Here is a 17,748-nt window from a genome sequence, read left to right as displayed (position 1 = left end):
GAGTGCCTAAAACAGGGAGGATGGGTCACACCACCTCCAGAGCACTTAACTTGAGGGAAGCTGAGTTATGGAACACCATGCTTCAAGGAAAGTGATGTGGCAAAGAATTAAGCCATTTCCAAATACAGGTCAGATACAGGATTAGGTGCCAGTGACTGTCAGATGAATATGCCAAATTCTGCCTCCATTTTGAAGCTGGTTCTGCCCCTATGCCCCCACATTGCAAGGCCAGTGGGGTGGGCCTCAATCTCTGTTTTCAGCAGTCTCACTGTGGGTCCTGAACTGATGCTATGATAACTTGTTATAAGGTAGCATCTTTTGTCCCTAAGGATCGGTCAGCTTGACCATGTGCCCTTCTAGGGATGCAGTGAGGCCTGACCCCAGCATGGCGTCCTTTTTCAAAAAGTGTGCTTAATCTGGACATGCTTACTTAGGAGAAAAGGCAGGTGTAGGCCCCTGAGCTGCAATGTGCTCTCTTTCCAGATTGGGGCCCTATGCAAGTTATATGCTGAAAATCACTCCCCTGCCTGCTATTTGCTCCCAAAGAGTAGTTTGAAATACTCTTAAGAAAGAACACCAGAAAGAGGGGTTTTTTAAAATACAAAAACCTGGCGCATGGCACCAATCCATCTCACCTGGAACACCAAGTGCCTACCTATATCCAGAAGGGTGCATGAGTAACAATACATGCCACACTTTGGATTTGGCAAACTTGCTTTTTTTAAAAAAAGGTGGTTACAAACGTTGTAGATGTTTGTATCTGCCTATGGGCAGACACAGTGCACAACGATGCTTTGATAATAACAACAACCACACACACACGCCACTCATCTGACTGGGTTACCCCAGCCACTCTGGGCGATAGCAGTATTTAAGGAAATCTGATAGCTTAGGGCGCCTTCTAAGAGGAGCAGAGAACCTGCGGCCCGTCATGTGTTGCTGGACCACAACGGGCTGGGGCTGATGGAGTTGCGGGTCCAGCAACATCTGGCAGGCCACAGGGTCTCTATCCCTGCACTGAAAGATTATTCTGTTTTGACAGATCAGTTTTCCCGGACAACTCAGTCCCACAAACCCAAATTGAACATATTGCCTGGCCTCCCAGGATTTACCAACAGTTCATGCACCTGGCTTGTGACATGTTAAGTCTTTGAAGTCATTACAAGGTGCTATTGCAAAACCGTACTGCTGCTCCCAGACAGGTGGCTGATTCCAGGTAGGTATTAAATGCAGAATCAGTGCTCCTCATGCCTGCAATTTTATTTTATTGCAACATCCAGATTAAGACACTGGCACCAGAAATCCAGTCTGACTTCTCTCCCACCCTCAGTTTAATATGTAATTGAACAACATCAGCACCTTTCCCCCCAACCCTGTCTGTGATATCACAATGCCCCATTCACCCTGTCTGTCAAGACAAAACCCTCAAAAGACTTCACGGATCTGCTGTAGCCTTAAAGAGTCCTATACCAGCAGCAAGATGCTAACTTATCCTCAGTAAAGAGGTAAGGATGTATGGGTGTAGAGAAGGTGGCGGCGGTGGGAATGGATACACGCAGAAATAAAACGGCAAAGGAAGAAGCTGAGGATGACACTTCCAATAAGCATACTGGCAACTGCAGTACTTGGGAGATAATATAATCACCCCAATTTTGCAATGCTAATGAATACCTGTAATGGAAAGGGAAACCAACCAGGCCAGTATTTAAGGAGATCTGGGGCAGAGTTTAATCCTTTACTTTGTTGCCGACACATTTCTGGACTGGGAGACATATGCCGGTGAACATCCCCACCCACTTGCAGGACAGAAAGCAGCACATCGTATTTCAAGACCTGGTTTTAAAAATGCAGTACATTCTCACCTCAGTTACTCTTCGGTCTACATCTTCGTATTTGCCACCAGCTTGGATGGCTTTAAAGGACAAATTAATGCTGCGTGAGGCTATCAATGGCTACTTGCCATGAGACCTGTGTAAGACCTCCCTTGTTGGAGGCAGCATGCCTCTGAGTACCAGCACTTTTGGGATCACAATTGGGTGAGGAATACAGGGCTGGAGCTGTTTAGAGCTTTAAAAGTCAATCCCCACACTTTGAATTGAGCTCGGAAACATAATGGGAGCCAATGTAGGTCTTTCAGGACCAGTGTTATGTGGTCTCGGCAGCCACTCCCAGTCACCAATCTACCTTTTGTATTCTGGATTAGTTGTAGTTTCTGGGTCATCTTCAAAAGTAGCCCCACATAGAGCGCATGGCAGTAGTCCAAGTGGGAGATAACCAGAGCATGCACCACTCTGGCGAGACAGCTGCAGGCGGGTAGGGTCTCAGCCTGCGTACCAGATGGAGCCCTGGACACAGAACTGACCTGCGCCTCCATGGACAGCTCTGAGTCCAAAATAACTCCCGGGCTGCACACCTGGTCCTTCAGGGGCACGGCTACCCCATTCAGGACCAGGGAGTCCTCCATAGTAAACCTGGCTGCAACAGCACTCTCCCCAATATGCAATTCCCAGCAACTGGTATTTAAAGGAATACTGCCATCAACAGTGGAGGAAGAATACAGCCATACTGATTAAAACTATTGATAGCCTCCGGAGTAGTGTTGTTTAATGGTTAGAGTTTTGAACTAGGACCTAGGAGCCCAAGTTTCAAATCCCTACTCGGGCACAAAGCTCACTTTGGGCCAGTCATACTCTCAGCCAAGCCTTCCTCACAGGGTTCTTGAGAGGATAAAATGTGGAGGAAAGGTTGGTTACAAATGCAATTAATCAACATATGTCAGGGTTGGGTTTTGCGCTGCAGTCAGGAAGAAATTGGCAGCCAGCACCAAAGAAGAACCAAAAGATATAGTCAAGGGGCATGGTCCAAGGTTAAACGGGGATGCCATAGCAATCAAGGATGCAGGAAGACTCTTGTACTGCAAGCAAAACCCAGCTGGAATAAGAAGTCCTTCCTGTCTAACACAATCCATTGGCCAATGTGTGTCTGAAGATACTTCCATGAAATGCTGCTACCTGCAGTTCAAAGCTTCACCACACAGTCCAGCTACACACATATCCAGCAGCCCTGACACAAAAAGACAACTGATCACATTAAGCATATTGTATGCACTGGCGATTTATTAAGGAACTTACAGATATGAGTCTCTTTCCAGCTGTGATAGGCAGTTATCTCAGTCCCAACTGTAGAGTTGGAAGGTGACTCCAAGGGTCATCCAGCCCAAACCACTGCAATGAAGGAAACTCAACTGAATCATCCAGGACAGATGGCCAACTCTGCTCAAAAACCTCCAAGGAAGGAGAGTCCACCACCTCCTGAGGGAGACCATTCCACTGTCAAACAGCTCTTGCCATCACAAAGTTCTTTGTAATGTTAAGTTGGAATCTTCTTTCTTGTAACTTGAATCCAGCGGCTTGGGTTCTAGCCTCCACAGCAGGAGAAAACAAGCTTGCTCCATGTAGCGGCCCTTGAGATATTTGAAGATGGTTATCGCATCTCCTCTCAGTCTCCTCTTTTCCAGGCTAAATGTACTCAACTCCTTCAACTGTTCCTCATATGGCGAGCATGCCCAAAGTCCAATATGGGGGCCTAATTTGGCCCCTTGGCTGGTTTTATTTGGCCCCCGTGGCAGTTTATTTATTGGGGTTAAATCCCCCCATAAAAGCTCAAGAAGTTCAATCCTTTAAAAAGCTCAATAACTTTGGGGTAAAATCATAAAAAAAGCTCAACAGCTTCAATTCTAAAAAAAGCTCAGCAGCTTTGGTCGGCCCTCACTGGCCCTCTTTGAAAAAAGTTTGGGCACCCCTGTGATATATGGCTTGGTTTCCAGACCCTTGACCTTCTTGGTCACCTTCCTCTGCATGTGTTCCAGCTTGTGAAGATCCTTCTTAAACTGTGCTGCTAAGAACTGGACTTGGCCTCGTGCCTCTGTCCTTGGTGGAGACAAAGTCATGGGCAGCATTCTTCATTCCTTTCACCCAAAGGCGGTTTGTAGAGAGAGATCAACCACCCTGGTAGCCCAGGAGTAGGCAAACAATAGATGGTTGGATGATTTGCAAATATCTGTAGTTTCAGCTGTATTCACTGCAGCAACAAGCCCCACTGAGGTCCAATGGGAGTAAATATCTGGATCCTGATGCCACCCTGGTTTAAAGCCCTCTTCGTCCAGAATTCACCCTGTAGCCTTAGCTCAAGGGGTGGATAATCTTAGACAAAGGAGCATAATGTGACACCACTGGCCCCCACCCCCTAGGCTGCACCTCACCAGCCCTGCCCTGAAATGACCTTTCATGTTTTTACCTGACTGAAATGTGTCCTGGAACTGTGTTAACTAATGTCTCTTGCTTGCCTGGGTGGAGACATGTGAGGCTGGAATGCAGAGTATCTTGCAGCGGTCACATCCATCGATCCGCCCACTTGCCTCTGGCGTCGCCTACACCTGGAACAGGTTGCCCATGACAAAGAGACCTTTGGCCTGCAAAAGGTTCTCCACTGCTGCTTTAAATTCACCCGGCCTCAGTTCTGCCTGTGACAGGAGTGGGGGGGACGTGCCTAGTCCACTGGTCAGCTGTGAGCTTTCGGCACACAGGGGCCTTTTGAAGCCCCTTTCAGAACACTATTTTACTCAGTGCTTTGAACGGGGCTTCTGAAGACCCCTGCAGATGATAAAACAACCAGTCTTTAGAGGCCCCTCTCAAAGCACTATCCGGCACTGCACTGGGAAAGGGGCTTTGCAGGCACTACAGATGAGCTGAAACATGCTCTTAGTATGTCCCACCCTTACTGCACCATCTGACCTCAGGTGTCAGGAAGATGGGCCTAATCAGGACTGCAGGCAGCAAATATCCCAGCCCTGGTCTATCAAACGGGAATATGCCAAGAATCCACCTTGCTGGGCTGCTGTGCATTTATGTACAATCCACCATTTCAGGGTTTCAAATTTCCTTCCTCCCAGTGTTTTCACTGCTGTTTAAATGACTGAAGAGGCTTTGTGTTTTAAAACACTGTCTTAGCATTTTAGATCATCTGGTTGGAGTGGCAGGGAAAATGCAGAACATGCTGCCAACTGAATTAATAAACCTTTTGCATGGCCAAACCGTGGCTGCTCAGCTGATCCAAGGCAAGCTGTGGTTTAACTTCTGAGAGCCTAAATCTACTTCATCTACTGCTTCTTCAATGCCTGCCAGTGACTTTCCCCCCATTTTCCCCAGCAGAAATTTACACCGGAATTGCCGGAGGTGGCAGGATACCGATTTCGTGACGAAGAGAGTCTATGGTTTGCTCCCAGCGCTCCTCGTAATAGAAATTCAGGATGCAGTTGACACTACTTCCACTCCGAACAGCCCATGGGATGAGCTCAGTGGTCAGAACACGCAGCTTCCTGGATGGACGGAGACGGAAATCCAAAAGTTATTTATTGGTTTGTTTTGATTCCATTCCTGAGTCATTTCCCACAAAATATCTTGAAGCAGAAAAGAAATTACTATAGATTCCGGCGTATTAGGTGACTGGGCGTATAAGACGACCCCCCAAATTGGCAGCTGCGAATCTGGGGGGTCGATTTATACACCCAGTCGCCTAATACGTGGCAGCTTCGCTGGGCAGTGGGCATCGGGCTCCGCGCCGGGAGGAAGCTGCCCGGCAAAGCTGCCCAGTGATGCTAAGCCGGCTTCGCTAGGCGGCTTCCTCCCGGTGCAGAACGGAGCCTGCCACCCACTGCTACTGCCCAGCGAACCCATACCCGGCGTATAAGATGAACCCCAACTTTTTAGAGGATTTTCTGGGGTTAAAAAGTCGTCTTATACACCAGAATCTACTGTACCCAACATAAAAAGCCAACTACAAACAGTTCCATGTGGTGGCGGGGAGAGAGATTCAATTCAGAAACAGCTTGGGGCAAAGGTCTCCTCACAGAAAGGCTCTGTTGAAAAATTAAGGTCCTTGATAGGCACCAGATGCCACCTGCCTAATAACCAGGTGGGGAGGGTACTCTGAAGGTTAGGTGCTGCCACGCTAAAGACCTGATTACCATCATACCTCAGTTTACAGCCACTTCAGGTTGCGTTTTTTTGGGTTGCGGTATGCCGAAACCCAGAAGTACCAGAACAGGTTACTTCCGGGTTTCAGCAGTCGCGCATGTGCAGAAGCACTGAATCGCAACCCGCGCATGCGCAGACACGGGTTGTGAATGTGCATCCTGCACGGCTCACGATCGCAACCTGAGTGTCCACTGTACTATATTGTACAGAACAGACTTCCTGATACGGTGGCATCTGCAGGAGGACCTCTTTGGCTTGCTGTGACAGGTGAACTGAGGATCTGAGGAACGGTGCTTCTGAATACCTCCTGTTGGGGAACAACGGTGGGAGAGAACAATGCGTCACGTCCCTACGGGGCTTCCCGTTAGAGCTCCTGGTTGGCCACTGTGGGATATGGGACGCCGGATAAGACAGGCCCAGCAGGGCTCTTCTTACATTAAAAATTGCTTAGGTAGAATGTCCTGTGTCAGTTCAAAGTAGATTCAGGTTCCTTCTTTGGTTGACTTTTTCCCAAATTAGGAAGTCCCCCTGTAATTTTAACTGCCCTTTTTTGAATCTCCAAACACAAAGTAGCTGATTGATCTGAGGCGAATGTTTGAAGGACGGCCCAAGGCTTTCTGGCCTGACAGCCACACTACAGTGGTACCTTGGTTTGCATACGTCTTGGTTTGCATACGTTTTGGATGACAAACACGTCAAACTCGGAAGTGCTTGTCTTGGTTTGTAACCTTTTTTTGGATTACAACCCATTTTTTTTTGGATTACGAACAAATTTTTTTGGGAGGCCCCATTGGCAGAAGCGCACCTTGGGTTACAACCTGTTTTGGTTTACAAACAGACCTCCAGAACAGATTATGGTTGTAAACCAAGCTACCACTGTGTCTGTTTAGCAAACTAACAATGGACAAAACATTTGCATGGAAGTTGCATTTAAAGGCTTCTCAACATACCAGGCGTTAAGGCGGAGTGGGCCAAATGCTGCTCCCAGAATGCACATGGGCAGGCCAGTCTGGACTGCCTCAAACCACTTTACCACGACTTCCCCTGAGAAAAAGCACCAGGAGATAAAAGAAAAGAAAATCTTTGTCACAACCTAACTATAAAGCTTTTAAGCCAATGGCGTGGCCTACATTTCATTTGGCTGATAGGTGAACGGAAACACCCAGGCAACTTTGGACCAGTTAAATATCTTTCTGAATTCTAAGGCTTCAAAATTTCAGAAACAGCAATGACCTGTTCGGATATTTCTTTGCATCCATAAGGGTGAGATATTAATTCACAGCAGGTTTCATTAATTTTGCAAAAACAACGGCTTTTTAAAAATTACATTTTAGGAATGTGGAAAGTTGCCTTAGGGGAGGCAACATGAGAATCTGACCCATGACCCATCTAGCTCATTGCTGTCTACTCTGGCTGGCAGTGCCCCCAAACAATACCTTGATGCCCACCAAGGCCAGGCCATTTTTAAAAAAATCTGTTTTTGGGCTTGGGGAGGGGGAATTGGTGGTAGTGGCCTGTTCTTTAGAGACATGTTGCCTGCTCCCCGCTGGCCCTTTTGGAGAAAACATTTGGAAACATTTGCCTGTTTCAGGGAAGCAATTCTGAGTATCCCCAGTTTTTTTGTCTGTGAAATGGGTATTTAGTGGTGACCAAGAAAGTTCCTTATGTTTCCAGGTAAGCTCTTAGGCTCCAAAAATTTGGACAGCCCCAAACAGATGCTCTAAAACACAGGCTGCTGTTCTGTCTGCTGTAGGATACCCTTTGTTGTTTCTAAAACTTACAGAAGACTGTTGTCACATCTTCAAGGCCTTGCTTAAGGCTTTAGGACTGGAAGCTTTGGAAGTATGGAAGTAAACAAAAGCCTTTAACTAAAATAACTGGCAGTATGGTTGCAGATTCGCGCCCCCACCCCGGTGCTGCTGAACTCATCTGGGGTGGTAAGGGGCAGTGGTAGTCAACGTGGCAGAAAAAGCGAAGCAAAAGTGCGTGAGGGATCAGGTGTCCCAGCATCCAGAGATTTTAAAATAACTACTAGGGTGCCGTCGGGGCCTTGAAGGAGTTCAAAGCCCTTCTGCAATTTCAGTCAGGCTTCTACTGATACAGTAAAGCAGATAAAAGGGCAAATCTCCGAATGACTCATAGCCTCCCTCCTATAAATCCAGAACATTTGTGTTCAATGGCTCAGGGTTGATTGCACAATGCCCCCATCCTCCATAGCCCACATTTCCTAGCCCTGCTCCAGTTCTCCTCTCCCTCTAGCTCAACCACCCCAATGACTCATGACATGGTTGGATCTTGAAGGTAGGTGAAAGGCAACTGCCGCCCAACCTGTGAACATATTAATGCACGACCTGTGCCTGCTATGTGCTTCTTAAACGGTGCCAGAAGGTTGTGGCGGATATTGCTTCACACATGTACCATTTAGGCAGCAATCCTAGAGGCACTTAAGCTAGGAACGAGCCCCACGGGAGTCATTTCTGAGCACGTAGATTTGTGCTGCTACTCTCTGATTTATTGCCAAGATACAAGCAGTAATTAGCCTCAACCAGAGCCAGGGGCTTTTCAACTCTGGCTCTGGTCTGGTGGAACGCTCTGCCTCATGAGACCAGGGCCCTGCAGGATCGGATTTCTTTCCGCAGGGCCTGTAAGACAGAGTTGTTCCACCTGGCCTTTGGCTTGGAATCAAATTGATCTCCTCCCCCTCTTCCTTTTTCCTTTCTCCTTCTGTGATGGAACTCCTATTTGGGGACTTCTCTGGTTGTTTTCTGGCCCATTTAGGACCAGTCTGGATAGTTGGCCTTGGTGAAGACTTGACGTTTTCATCCCCAAAAAAGTTTTTTATTTGAGTTCCTACTGAAATGGGGCTGCATTTTAACGTTGTACATTAATATTGTTTTTGTTGTATTTTAATCAATTGTTTTTATACCGGTGTTAGCCGCTCTGAGCCCCGTATTGGCTGGGGAGGGCGGGGTATAAATAAAATTTAATAATTAATAATAATAAGTAATGCTTCTTCTTGCGGATATGACACCCAATATTGTAAACTCTTATAACTGATAAGAACACACAATATAAAATAAACTAAAGCAGGCAGAGGTTATGTTGTGACCAAACCAGTGACTAGAACTGCTTAGGAATTACACCTGACCACGAGGCCATTTGTGAAAGTGGAGGAAGTGATTTAACACCTTGCTTATTAGCATTAATAGCAAAGGGGCTCCTCTCTCCTGCCTATTGCTCTCTGTCATTTTCTCCACAGATGCTGATCCCCAGATTCTACTTCACCAACTCCGTAGAGTAAAATGAATGTGCTACATCCATTGCCAAGCAACTTACATACACACAGCTCCAAGTGAGAAAATGCTTAGATCCATGTGGATAACTGACCCATATTGGGACAAAAAAATTCTTAATTTCACATATAGTTCTTGAATGGCTCCGTTTTTGAATATTTCGGTTCCCGAACGCCGAAAACCTGGAAGTAAATGCTCCAGTTTTCTAACATTCCTCGGAATTCGAACGTCCGACGCAGCTTCCGCTTGAGTGCAAGAAGCTCTTGCAAACAATCTGAAGCCGCACCTCGGTTGCCGAACATTTCAGAAGGTGAACGGTCTTCTGGAATGGGTTACGTTCGACAGCTGAGGTTTGACTGTACACTGATGAGGGTATGAACAGGCAGTTACTGACTAGGAACGAGATATTGAGGTAGTAGCAGGTAATTTGATGAAGGCATTGACTTCAGTATGCTGCAGCTGTGAAAAAGGCATTTTCCATGATAGGGATCATTAGGAAAGGAATTGAAAATAAAACTGCTGCTATCGTAATGCGCTTATGCAAATCTATGGTGAAGCTGCATTTGAAATATGGTGTCCGGTTCTAATCACCTCACCTCAAAAAAGAACCCTGTGGAATTGGAAGAGGTTCAGAAAAGGAGAACCAAAACAATCAAGGGGGTGGAGCGGCTTCCCTATGAAGAAAGCTTGCAGTGTTTGGGGCTGTTCGGTTTAGAGAAAAGGCGAGTAAAAGTGAAATGACAGAACTATGCATTAGGCATGGAGAAAGTGGGGAGGCAGAATCCGCCCCCAATAACACCAGTCATGTACACCCAATGAAGCCAAATGTAGGTAAGATTGTTGAAAAGCTTTGCAGGGATGGTTTTAACTGCTTTTAGAACATGTGTCTTATCTTATTTTCATCTTTTTGTGCACCGTTTTGATGACCCTAGGTTGTGAAACCGTTTCCAAGTTTGTAAAATAAAGGAAAATAAAAGCGATGTAGTAATCAGGGCGACCAGATTCAACTCAGCCATAAGAAGCCTTGTCTCACCGAGCATATTGGTGGGCATGCCAAGAAGGGTGTGCATCAGATCATGGACCTCTCTATACCGCTGGACCACATAGGCCAATTCTTCATCATCTACAAACTTAGGAGGCATCCTGGTGTCTGGAGAGATTCTCTGCCAACCAGGAAAAAAGAAAAAGTAGGCTCATGTGCATCCACTACTAGGGAGAGGTTGCAGCTCAGTGGCAGAACTTTGCATGCAGAAGGTCCCAGGTTTGACCCTTGGCCTGTCTGGTTAACAAGGAGCAGGTGGCAGCAGAGCGATAGGGAAAGACCCTGGAAAGATGCTGCCAGCCAGAGCTCTGTTGGATTGTTAGTGATTAACCATTGATATTTTAATATATGATCTTTGACATTCTCCCTTTGGAGGTATTTCTAGATATGTGTACACATGTATGCTGACAAATTTGTATTATTTTAGGACAGGGGTCGGCAACCTAAGGCCCATGGACCACAAGGGGCCCACGGGGGTCATTTAACTGGCCCACGAGCCGCCCCCAAACCGAGCCACCCGCTTGGTGAGTTCCCACGCACTGCGCTAAACCAGCGTGGTGCAGGGACTTGTTTTTGCGGCGCCGGAAATAGCACCTGCACAGATGCTGGAAATTGCGCCTGTGCAGATGCAGGTGCCGAAAATCGTGTCTGCGCAGACGCCAGAAATGGCGGGCGCATGTGCTTGCATTCCAGCCCACGGAGGGATCTCCGCTGGAGTGAACTGGCCCAGGCAAGGTAAACCTTGCCAACCCCTGTTCTAGGACATTGGCACCCAGTGACTCAGAGACTGAAGACACTGAGGACATTTAATGTAACATCACAGGATCAAAAGAGTGTGTTTTGGGGGGGAGGGGGAGGAGATTTCTTATCTATGTTTTCTATGCTTGGTTGTATTTGTAATGATTATATTATAATTATTATATTTACACATACACACACACACACATATATATAAAACAATACAGATTACTTTTCTGAAAACAGAAAGAACACTAAACCACTTGACATCAAATTTGGCCTGCGAGGCTGATCCAGAGAAGGACCATGGAGCCAAAAAGGATCCCAACCCCTGCTCTACTGGAAACCTAGCCTTAAGAACTACTATACTCACATTATCGTCCAAAAAACGGACATACTCTCGGCCAAAGGTCCCGTCTGGAAGCCCCCGAAGTCCACGGATATCTAATGTGGAGAGGCGTATCCGAGGCCGTTCTCTGCAAAGGAAGGCAAATTGGACGATGGCTGGCTTAGCCTGTGAAATCCAGAGGGTTAGCTGACCTTTTTACAGCCCTATAGTTCTATTAAGGCACTGAAGCATGTAATGAGGGCAAATTGCCATACCTTTCTGTTAGGAATCTGTGGCCTGCCAGATGTTGCTGGAGTCCCTCTTCCCAAGCACCCCAGCCAGCATAAGAAATGGTCAGGGATGATGGGAGTTGCAGTCCGCTGGTATCTGAAGGACCACAGGATCTCCCCTCCCAGCTTCAAGTAGTTCATAAATACTGAGCTTGAGCACAATCCAACTGCATCTAAATCCCACCAACATCAATGGCAAGAGCTGAGAGTGCAACCCTTCAGGGCTGAGCATTTAAAGTAATGTTTTATTGTTACTTTCTGTACTGGATCAGATTATTATAAGACGTGTGTTCTTTGCTGTATATTTTATCACTGTAAACCACCTTTTGCATAGCAATATAGAAAGGGGGTATACAAACTGAAAGTGAAATGAAAGTGAAATGGCTGGATCCATTGCACAAGTACAAAAAGCCCCATGGAACTGACTCCCAAGTTAGGTGCATGCACAGGTTTGCCGTGTGAAATGGAGTAAAAGTAGCCATTAAAACAAAATAAAAATCCAAAATCCATTTCATGGCAATACGTTTATTAACCTAGATGTCGCAAGCCAGTGTGCAGTTACTGTTAGCATATGAAGCCCTTAACAACTTGGAACCAGCTTATCTGAGAGATCGCCTTACCCCACCCAACTCTTAGACTGGCAGAACTGGCACTACTACAGGTGCCACATAATACCCACTCCACATTTGTAAGAATTCAAATGCTCTGTTTATCCATCCATTTATCAATCTATCACCAATCAGTAGATATTAGAAAGACACTTGATCATTTAGTGTGGTAGCACCTACACTTTGGAACTCCCTGCCTATTGATATCAAGCAGGTATCTTCACTAAACTCTTTTTGGCCCCTGCTAACCTATCTGGAGGCTTACAAAGTCCAGGTAATTTTAATCGGTTTTAGTATTTTAACTTTTGCATGATTGTGATTTTTTTCTTTTTCTTGTTTTATCTTTTGTAAAAAGCTTTGAAGTTGTTGTTTTTTTACAATCAAGTGGCATATAAATTCTATGAAAATAAATAAATAAATAAATTCCATTCCCCACCCCCCAACAGTTGTACAGCAATTCTGCAGCAACTGAGCACAGTGCTCACTAGGCTATCTCTTTTTAAAAGCATAAACACTACAAATGAGGAGTGTATTTTAGGATTGCAGACTTAAAATCCCCAGTTATAAATGTGTGCTTAATGTATGCTGAAGGCAAGTTTCTAATCCTCATGTGTGAACTCAAATATGAATAGATGTCCCCAAAGAGTACTAATCCCTGTAACTTAGGGGTGGAGAGCTTGTGGCCCTCCAAATACTTGCTGGAGTCCAATTCCCATCATCCCTAACCATTAGTCATGCTGGCTGGAGCTGATGGGAATTGCAGTTCCGCAAGTACTGGAGAGTTGCATGTCCACGAACCCAGCTGCGACAGAATCTCTTCCCAGCTACAGACTAAAAACAAACCGAAACAAACACACATTCACATACTGTAGGATCCGATATCCCTCTGGGTCATTCCTCATCCTCTCCCTGAGGTTTCTCAGAGCTAGGTACCCTGTTGTCTCCCCGAGGACGGCCACCATATCTGTAAATGGAACCAAACAAGAGAGGAAGACAATGAGTTAGCGGGAACAGAGCTCAGGACAAGTCACAAAACTCACCGGGATGAAAGCTGGCAGAGCAAATGAATGAATTTGGTATAGCAATAACATTCATCAACGCAACAGCCTTCAAAAAGCCACCACTTTTAAAAGAGATTCAGTGAGAATGTGTGCAATAATGGGACCCAGGAAGCCCTTCCTGGCCAGCCAACAGGAGAGGAATAGTGGCAAATTTGTGTATGCGATGGAGTCATGGCTGTTATTCCACAGGGACTGCCAAGGACAGGAATTTCACTGAGAACCTGGCAGAGCAGTCTTTGCCAGCCAAGTTCTCTCCATATGTTTTAGACTGGAACTCCCATTAGGCCCAGCCAGCATGGCCAAGGGAGTTGTCGTCCAAAACAACTGCATGGGGGGTCAGGTTGGCATAGAGTTTGACTGTGAGAAAGAGCTATGTTTGATAAGAGATAAAATAGAAGTTTAGCCAGCAAGTGCTGGAGAAATTTTTTGGTACTGCTAGGGAGGCATTTGCAGACCCCATGCCCATCAAAGCTCTTACGTGGCTTTTGGGCAACATGTTGATTCCTCTGTTCCCAAGTTACTTAAATCCATTAGGGTTCCCAGGAGCTGACAGCTCACCAAAGTAGACTCTTGAGTAAGCTTAGCAGTCAAGGATTAAGAGGAGAGATCCTCTTGTGGATGAAGAACTGGTTAAGTTGCAGCAAGCAAAGGGCAGGAATAAATAGACAGTTCTCCAAATTAAGAGACGTAGAATGTGGAGTCTCCTAAATATCAGTATTGGGACCCGTGCTTTTAAACTTGATCATATATGTTCTGCAGTTAGGGGTGAGCAGTGAGGTGGCCAAGTCTGCTCATGATGCTAAATTGTTCAGGGTTGTTAAAACAGGGAGATTGTAAAGAGCGCCAAAAGGCCCTCTCCAAACTGTGGGAATGAGCAGTAAAATGGCAAATGTAATTCAGTGCAAACAAGTGTAAAGTGATGCATGTTGGGGCAAAAAAAACCACAAAAAACCCTTAATTTCACACAGACGCTCATGCAGTCTGAACTGGTAGTGGCTGACCAGGAATGAGACCTTGAGGTTGTCATGGTCAGCTCAGTGAAGATGTTGACCCAGTGTGCAGCAGCTGCGAAAAATGCAAAGTTCTATCCTGGAGATCATTATGAAAGCAACTGAAAATAAAACTGTCAATAACATAACGCCCTCAAAGAAATCTATGGCGTGACGACATCTGAAATACTGTCAGCTCAGCGGGTGGGATTCTAAGGTTTTGCAGAAGTACAAAAACCCCACGACAACACAAAAACCGCTCAACGATGACTGAATGCTCAGTTGGCATGGAATGTGGGCTGCCAGAGGGTGTGGGGGGAAACCCAGAAAACTGGGGCTATTGAGGGGGACTGGAATGGAGTATCCTGGGGGAAAGTATGACTGTCCGGCATCCAGAACAGGAGCACTCAACATTGTTTAGTTATTGGCCCCCCCTCTCCATCCATGTATACCTGACAACTGAGGATAGCACTTCCTGTTTCCCCCAGATAGTACACAAGATACGTGTTCAGTGGTACCTCAGGTTACATACGCTTCAGGTTACATATGCTTCAGGTTACAGACTCCGCTAACCCAGAAATAGTACCTTGGGTTGAGAACTTTGCTTCAGGATGAGAACAGAAATTGCGCGGTGGCGGCAGCAGGAGGCCCCATTAGCTAAAGTGGTGCTTCAGGTTAAGAACAGTTTCAGGTTAAGAACGGACCTCCGGAATGAATTAAGTACTTAACCCGAGGTACCACTGTACTTCGCTTGCTAGCAAAACTAAATGCACACCTTGCACAAAATGACAGGCCCCAGCTCACCATGCCGGTAGGGATTGTAGAGAGCCATGAATGCTGAGCCAGCTGCCAGCAGGCCTTTCTGCAGAGGACTGGTGGGGATGTGTCCTGGATATAATGGGTAATACTTTTCTTCTCCTGTGGGGCTGTCAGTGGCTGATGGCTGGTCAGTATGGCAGAGGAGACGTCCCGTACCTGAGGAAAAACAGCCCATTCAAAGGCAGGGAGGAAGAAGGATGAGCAAGGTGAACAGCTGACCTTCCTTTGTCCTATTTACTGATGCTAGTGGCAAGAAGCTAGTGTGACCCCTCAAGTATCACCAGAAAATGAGGATAAAAGCAAGCACAGATTGTTAGAAGAGCTTGCAGCTTGGGTAAATTAGACTGAATTGCAGTTTCTGGAGTTAAAAGGCTGTATTCATGCAGGAGCTGCTTATACACTGAGATAAAAAAAGAGAAAATAGCAGACATCTTATCTCAACACGTTGGGAGAGAGAGAGAAAATAGGCTCTGCTCTCTAGGGATGGATTTAACCTAGACAGAGAGGCTACTAGCAAGGAGTGGCTGGATCACTGGACAAACAGTAATATTGAATTTATTCTGTGTTTGCCAAATTGTTGGAATTTCTGTCATTTTTTTGAATTTTACTGATGCGCTCTGTATTTTGGTATATTGGTATACTGATGTTTAGAATATTTGCTGCAAGACTCTTTGGGCGCAGTTCATTGTGGAAAAGTGGCACAGAAATTAGCACTATCAACCAATCAACCTCAAAAAGTCACCCCCAATGTATAGTTGGCCTTGGTGAAAATTTTGATGTTTTCATCCCCAAAAAGTTTTTGATTTGAGTTTCTACTGAAATGAGGTTGCATTTTAATGTTGTACTTTAATCTTGTTTTTAAGTTGTATTTTAATAAATTGTTTTTATACCTGGCGTTAGCTACTCTTGGCTGGGGAGGGCAGGGGTATAAATAAAATGTATTATTATATTATTATTATATCTAAAAGGAAACAACAGCAGCTTCAACATCCACATAAGAAGAGCCTGCTGGATCAGGCCAATGGCCTGATCCTCATAGTGGCCAGCCAGATACCTCAGTGAGAAACCCACTATCAGGACTCAAACACAAGAGCTCTCTCCCCTCCTGTGATTTCCAACTACTGGTATTCGGAAGCATTCCTGTCTCCAACCGCATCACTAGAGTATAGCCATGATGGCTGGTAGCCATCTATAGCCTTATCTTCCTCCATTAATTAATTCAGTCCTCTTAAAGCCATCAAAGTTAGCCATTCCCACCTCCTGTGAGAGCAAATTCCACGGTTCAACTATGTGCCATGTAAAGAAGGCTTTCCTTTTACCGGTCCCGAATCTTCCATTTAGCTTCGTTCTGGAGTTACGAGAGGGAGAGGTTTTCCACTTTCCACTTTCCCTACACCTAAAGCAGTCTCATAAACTTCTGTCATATCACCTCTCACTCGCCTTTTCTCAGAACTGAAAAGCCCCAAATGCTGCAGCCTTTTCCTCCTGTGGAGTCGTTTCCTCCCTCCCTTGACCTTCCCTAACTCCATAGCAGGATGTAATCTGAGCAGGGACCAGAAAACAGGGACAGCTATGTATGAAATGAGCTGGGGGTGAGTGGGAAAGGGAAGAGGCTCAGGACTACAATACCTCAAGGACCGTCTTTCCACATATAAACGCTAATCATCATGTGAAGCCCTTCTTAATGTACTTTCCTCGAGAGATCCGGAGAACGGCAATATGAGAATGAACCCTTTCGTTTGTGGAATGCTCTCCCCAGAGATTCACCTGGTGCCTTTGTTACATAGGTTTGGGAGCGAGGTGAAAATATTCTGCTATAACCATATATCTGGCCAATTAAACAATCTTTTTAAAACTGTTTGTAGAAGGGATTATTGTTATTGTTTGTTGCTGTGCTGTGCATTTTTGTTTTTTACATTGTAGACCGCCCTGTGATCCTCGGATGAAGGGCCGTAGAGAATTCTAATAAATAATAATAATAGAGGGATAAACTGCAAGTGCACTTGCCTCTGATCATGCAGAGATCAACGGCTCCTCTCAGGTCCCCTGCAAGGGGCAGGAAACTTCGGCTTCTCCTGGGTAACAGCAGCAGCAGCGCCAGAGCCATAGCTAGTTTTGCTTTATTCCCTTTTTGAACAAAAACTAAGTGAAGAATCCCAAAACAAAACACGCATTACCTTCTGCGGCCGGCAGGAGCTACCCGAATACTGCTCCTCGCAACCACCCACCCCTTTCCGCCTTACTCCCTGGTCTTCTGCGTTGCGCCTCCTCTCCCCATTCGCCCCTTGATCCCTCCAAAACTCTCCTTTTTCTGCGCCTTTCCTAGCTTCGCAGCAGCTCTTGTTTCCGGGAGGGCTGCATTTCGTGAGGGACTCACGAGGGCAGCGCGCACCGTGAGCGACGTGCGGAGGTTTCTGCGTAGCCCCTCCCTAATGTCGCTGCGGCGCTTGTTACTTGACGCCCCCAAGATGGCGGCTCCGGGGGACGTGGTTGAAGGTTACACCTCTTGCCCTCTGCGCATTCCGCTTTCCGGCCTTGGCGGCAG

The 17,748-nt window shown here is 46.1% G+C and overlaps 1 protein-coding gene across 1 annotated transcript; it reads right to left on the bottom strand.

The window, feature by feature from the left end:
* Positions 1-4,927: 4,927 nt before the first annotated feature.
* Positions 4,928-17,666, bottom strand: COQ4 (coenzyme Q4). The gene is made up of 7 exons (XM_081896623.1): positions 17,211-17,666; positions 15,189-15,359; positions 13,202-13,298; positions 11,482-11,584; positions 10,362-10,491; positions 6,986-7,079; positions 4,928-5,377 (listed from the first exon to the last, which is right to left on the bottom strand). The coding sequence occupies exons 1-7, from the start codon at positions 17,308-17,310 to the stop codon at positions 5,215-5,217; spliced, it is 858 nt and encodes a 285-aa protein (XP_081752749.1). The 5' UTR covers positions 17,311-17,666; the 3' UTR covers positions 4,928-5,214.
* Positions 17,667-17,748: the final 82 nt, after the last annotated feature.

This window comes from Podarcis melisellensis, assembly GCF_964234715.1.
Source record: "Podarcis melisellensis genome assembly, chromosome: Z".
NCBI classification, from domain to species: domain Eukaryota; kingdom Metazoa; phylum Chordata; class Lepidosauria; order Squamata; family Lacertidae; genus Podarcis; species Podarcis melisellensis.
This window is presented reverse-complemented; position numbering and strand designations above follow the sequence as displayed.

Excerpts from the sequence above, each read along its gene's own strand:
- COQ4 (XM_081896623.1), bottom strand. The coding sequence starts at position 17,310 with ATGGCTCTGGCGCTGCTGCTGCTGTTACCCAGGAGAAGCCGAAGTTTC. Across the intron at positions 15,360-17,210 it reads TGATCTCTGCATGATCAGAG|GTACGGGACGTCTCCTCTGC; the intron begins GCAAGTGCACTT and ends GTTTTTCCTCAG. Across the intron at positions 13,299-15,188 it reads CTACAATCCCTACCGGCATG|ATATGGTGGCCGTCCTCGGG; the intron begins GTGAGCTGGGGC and ends TTCCATTTACAG.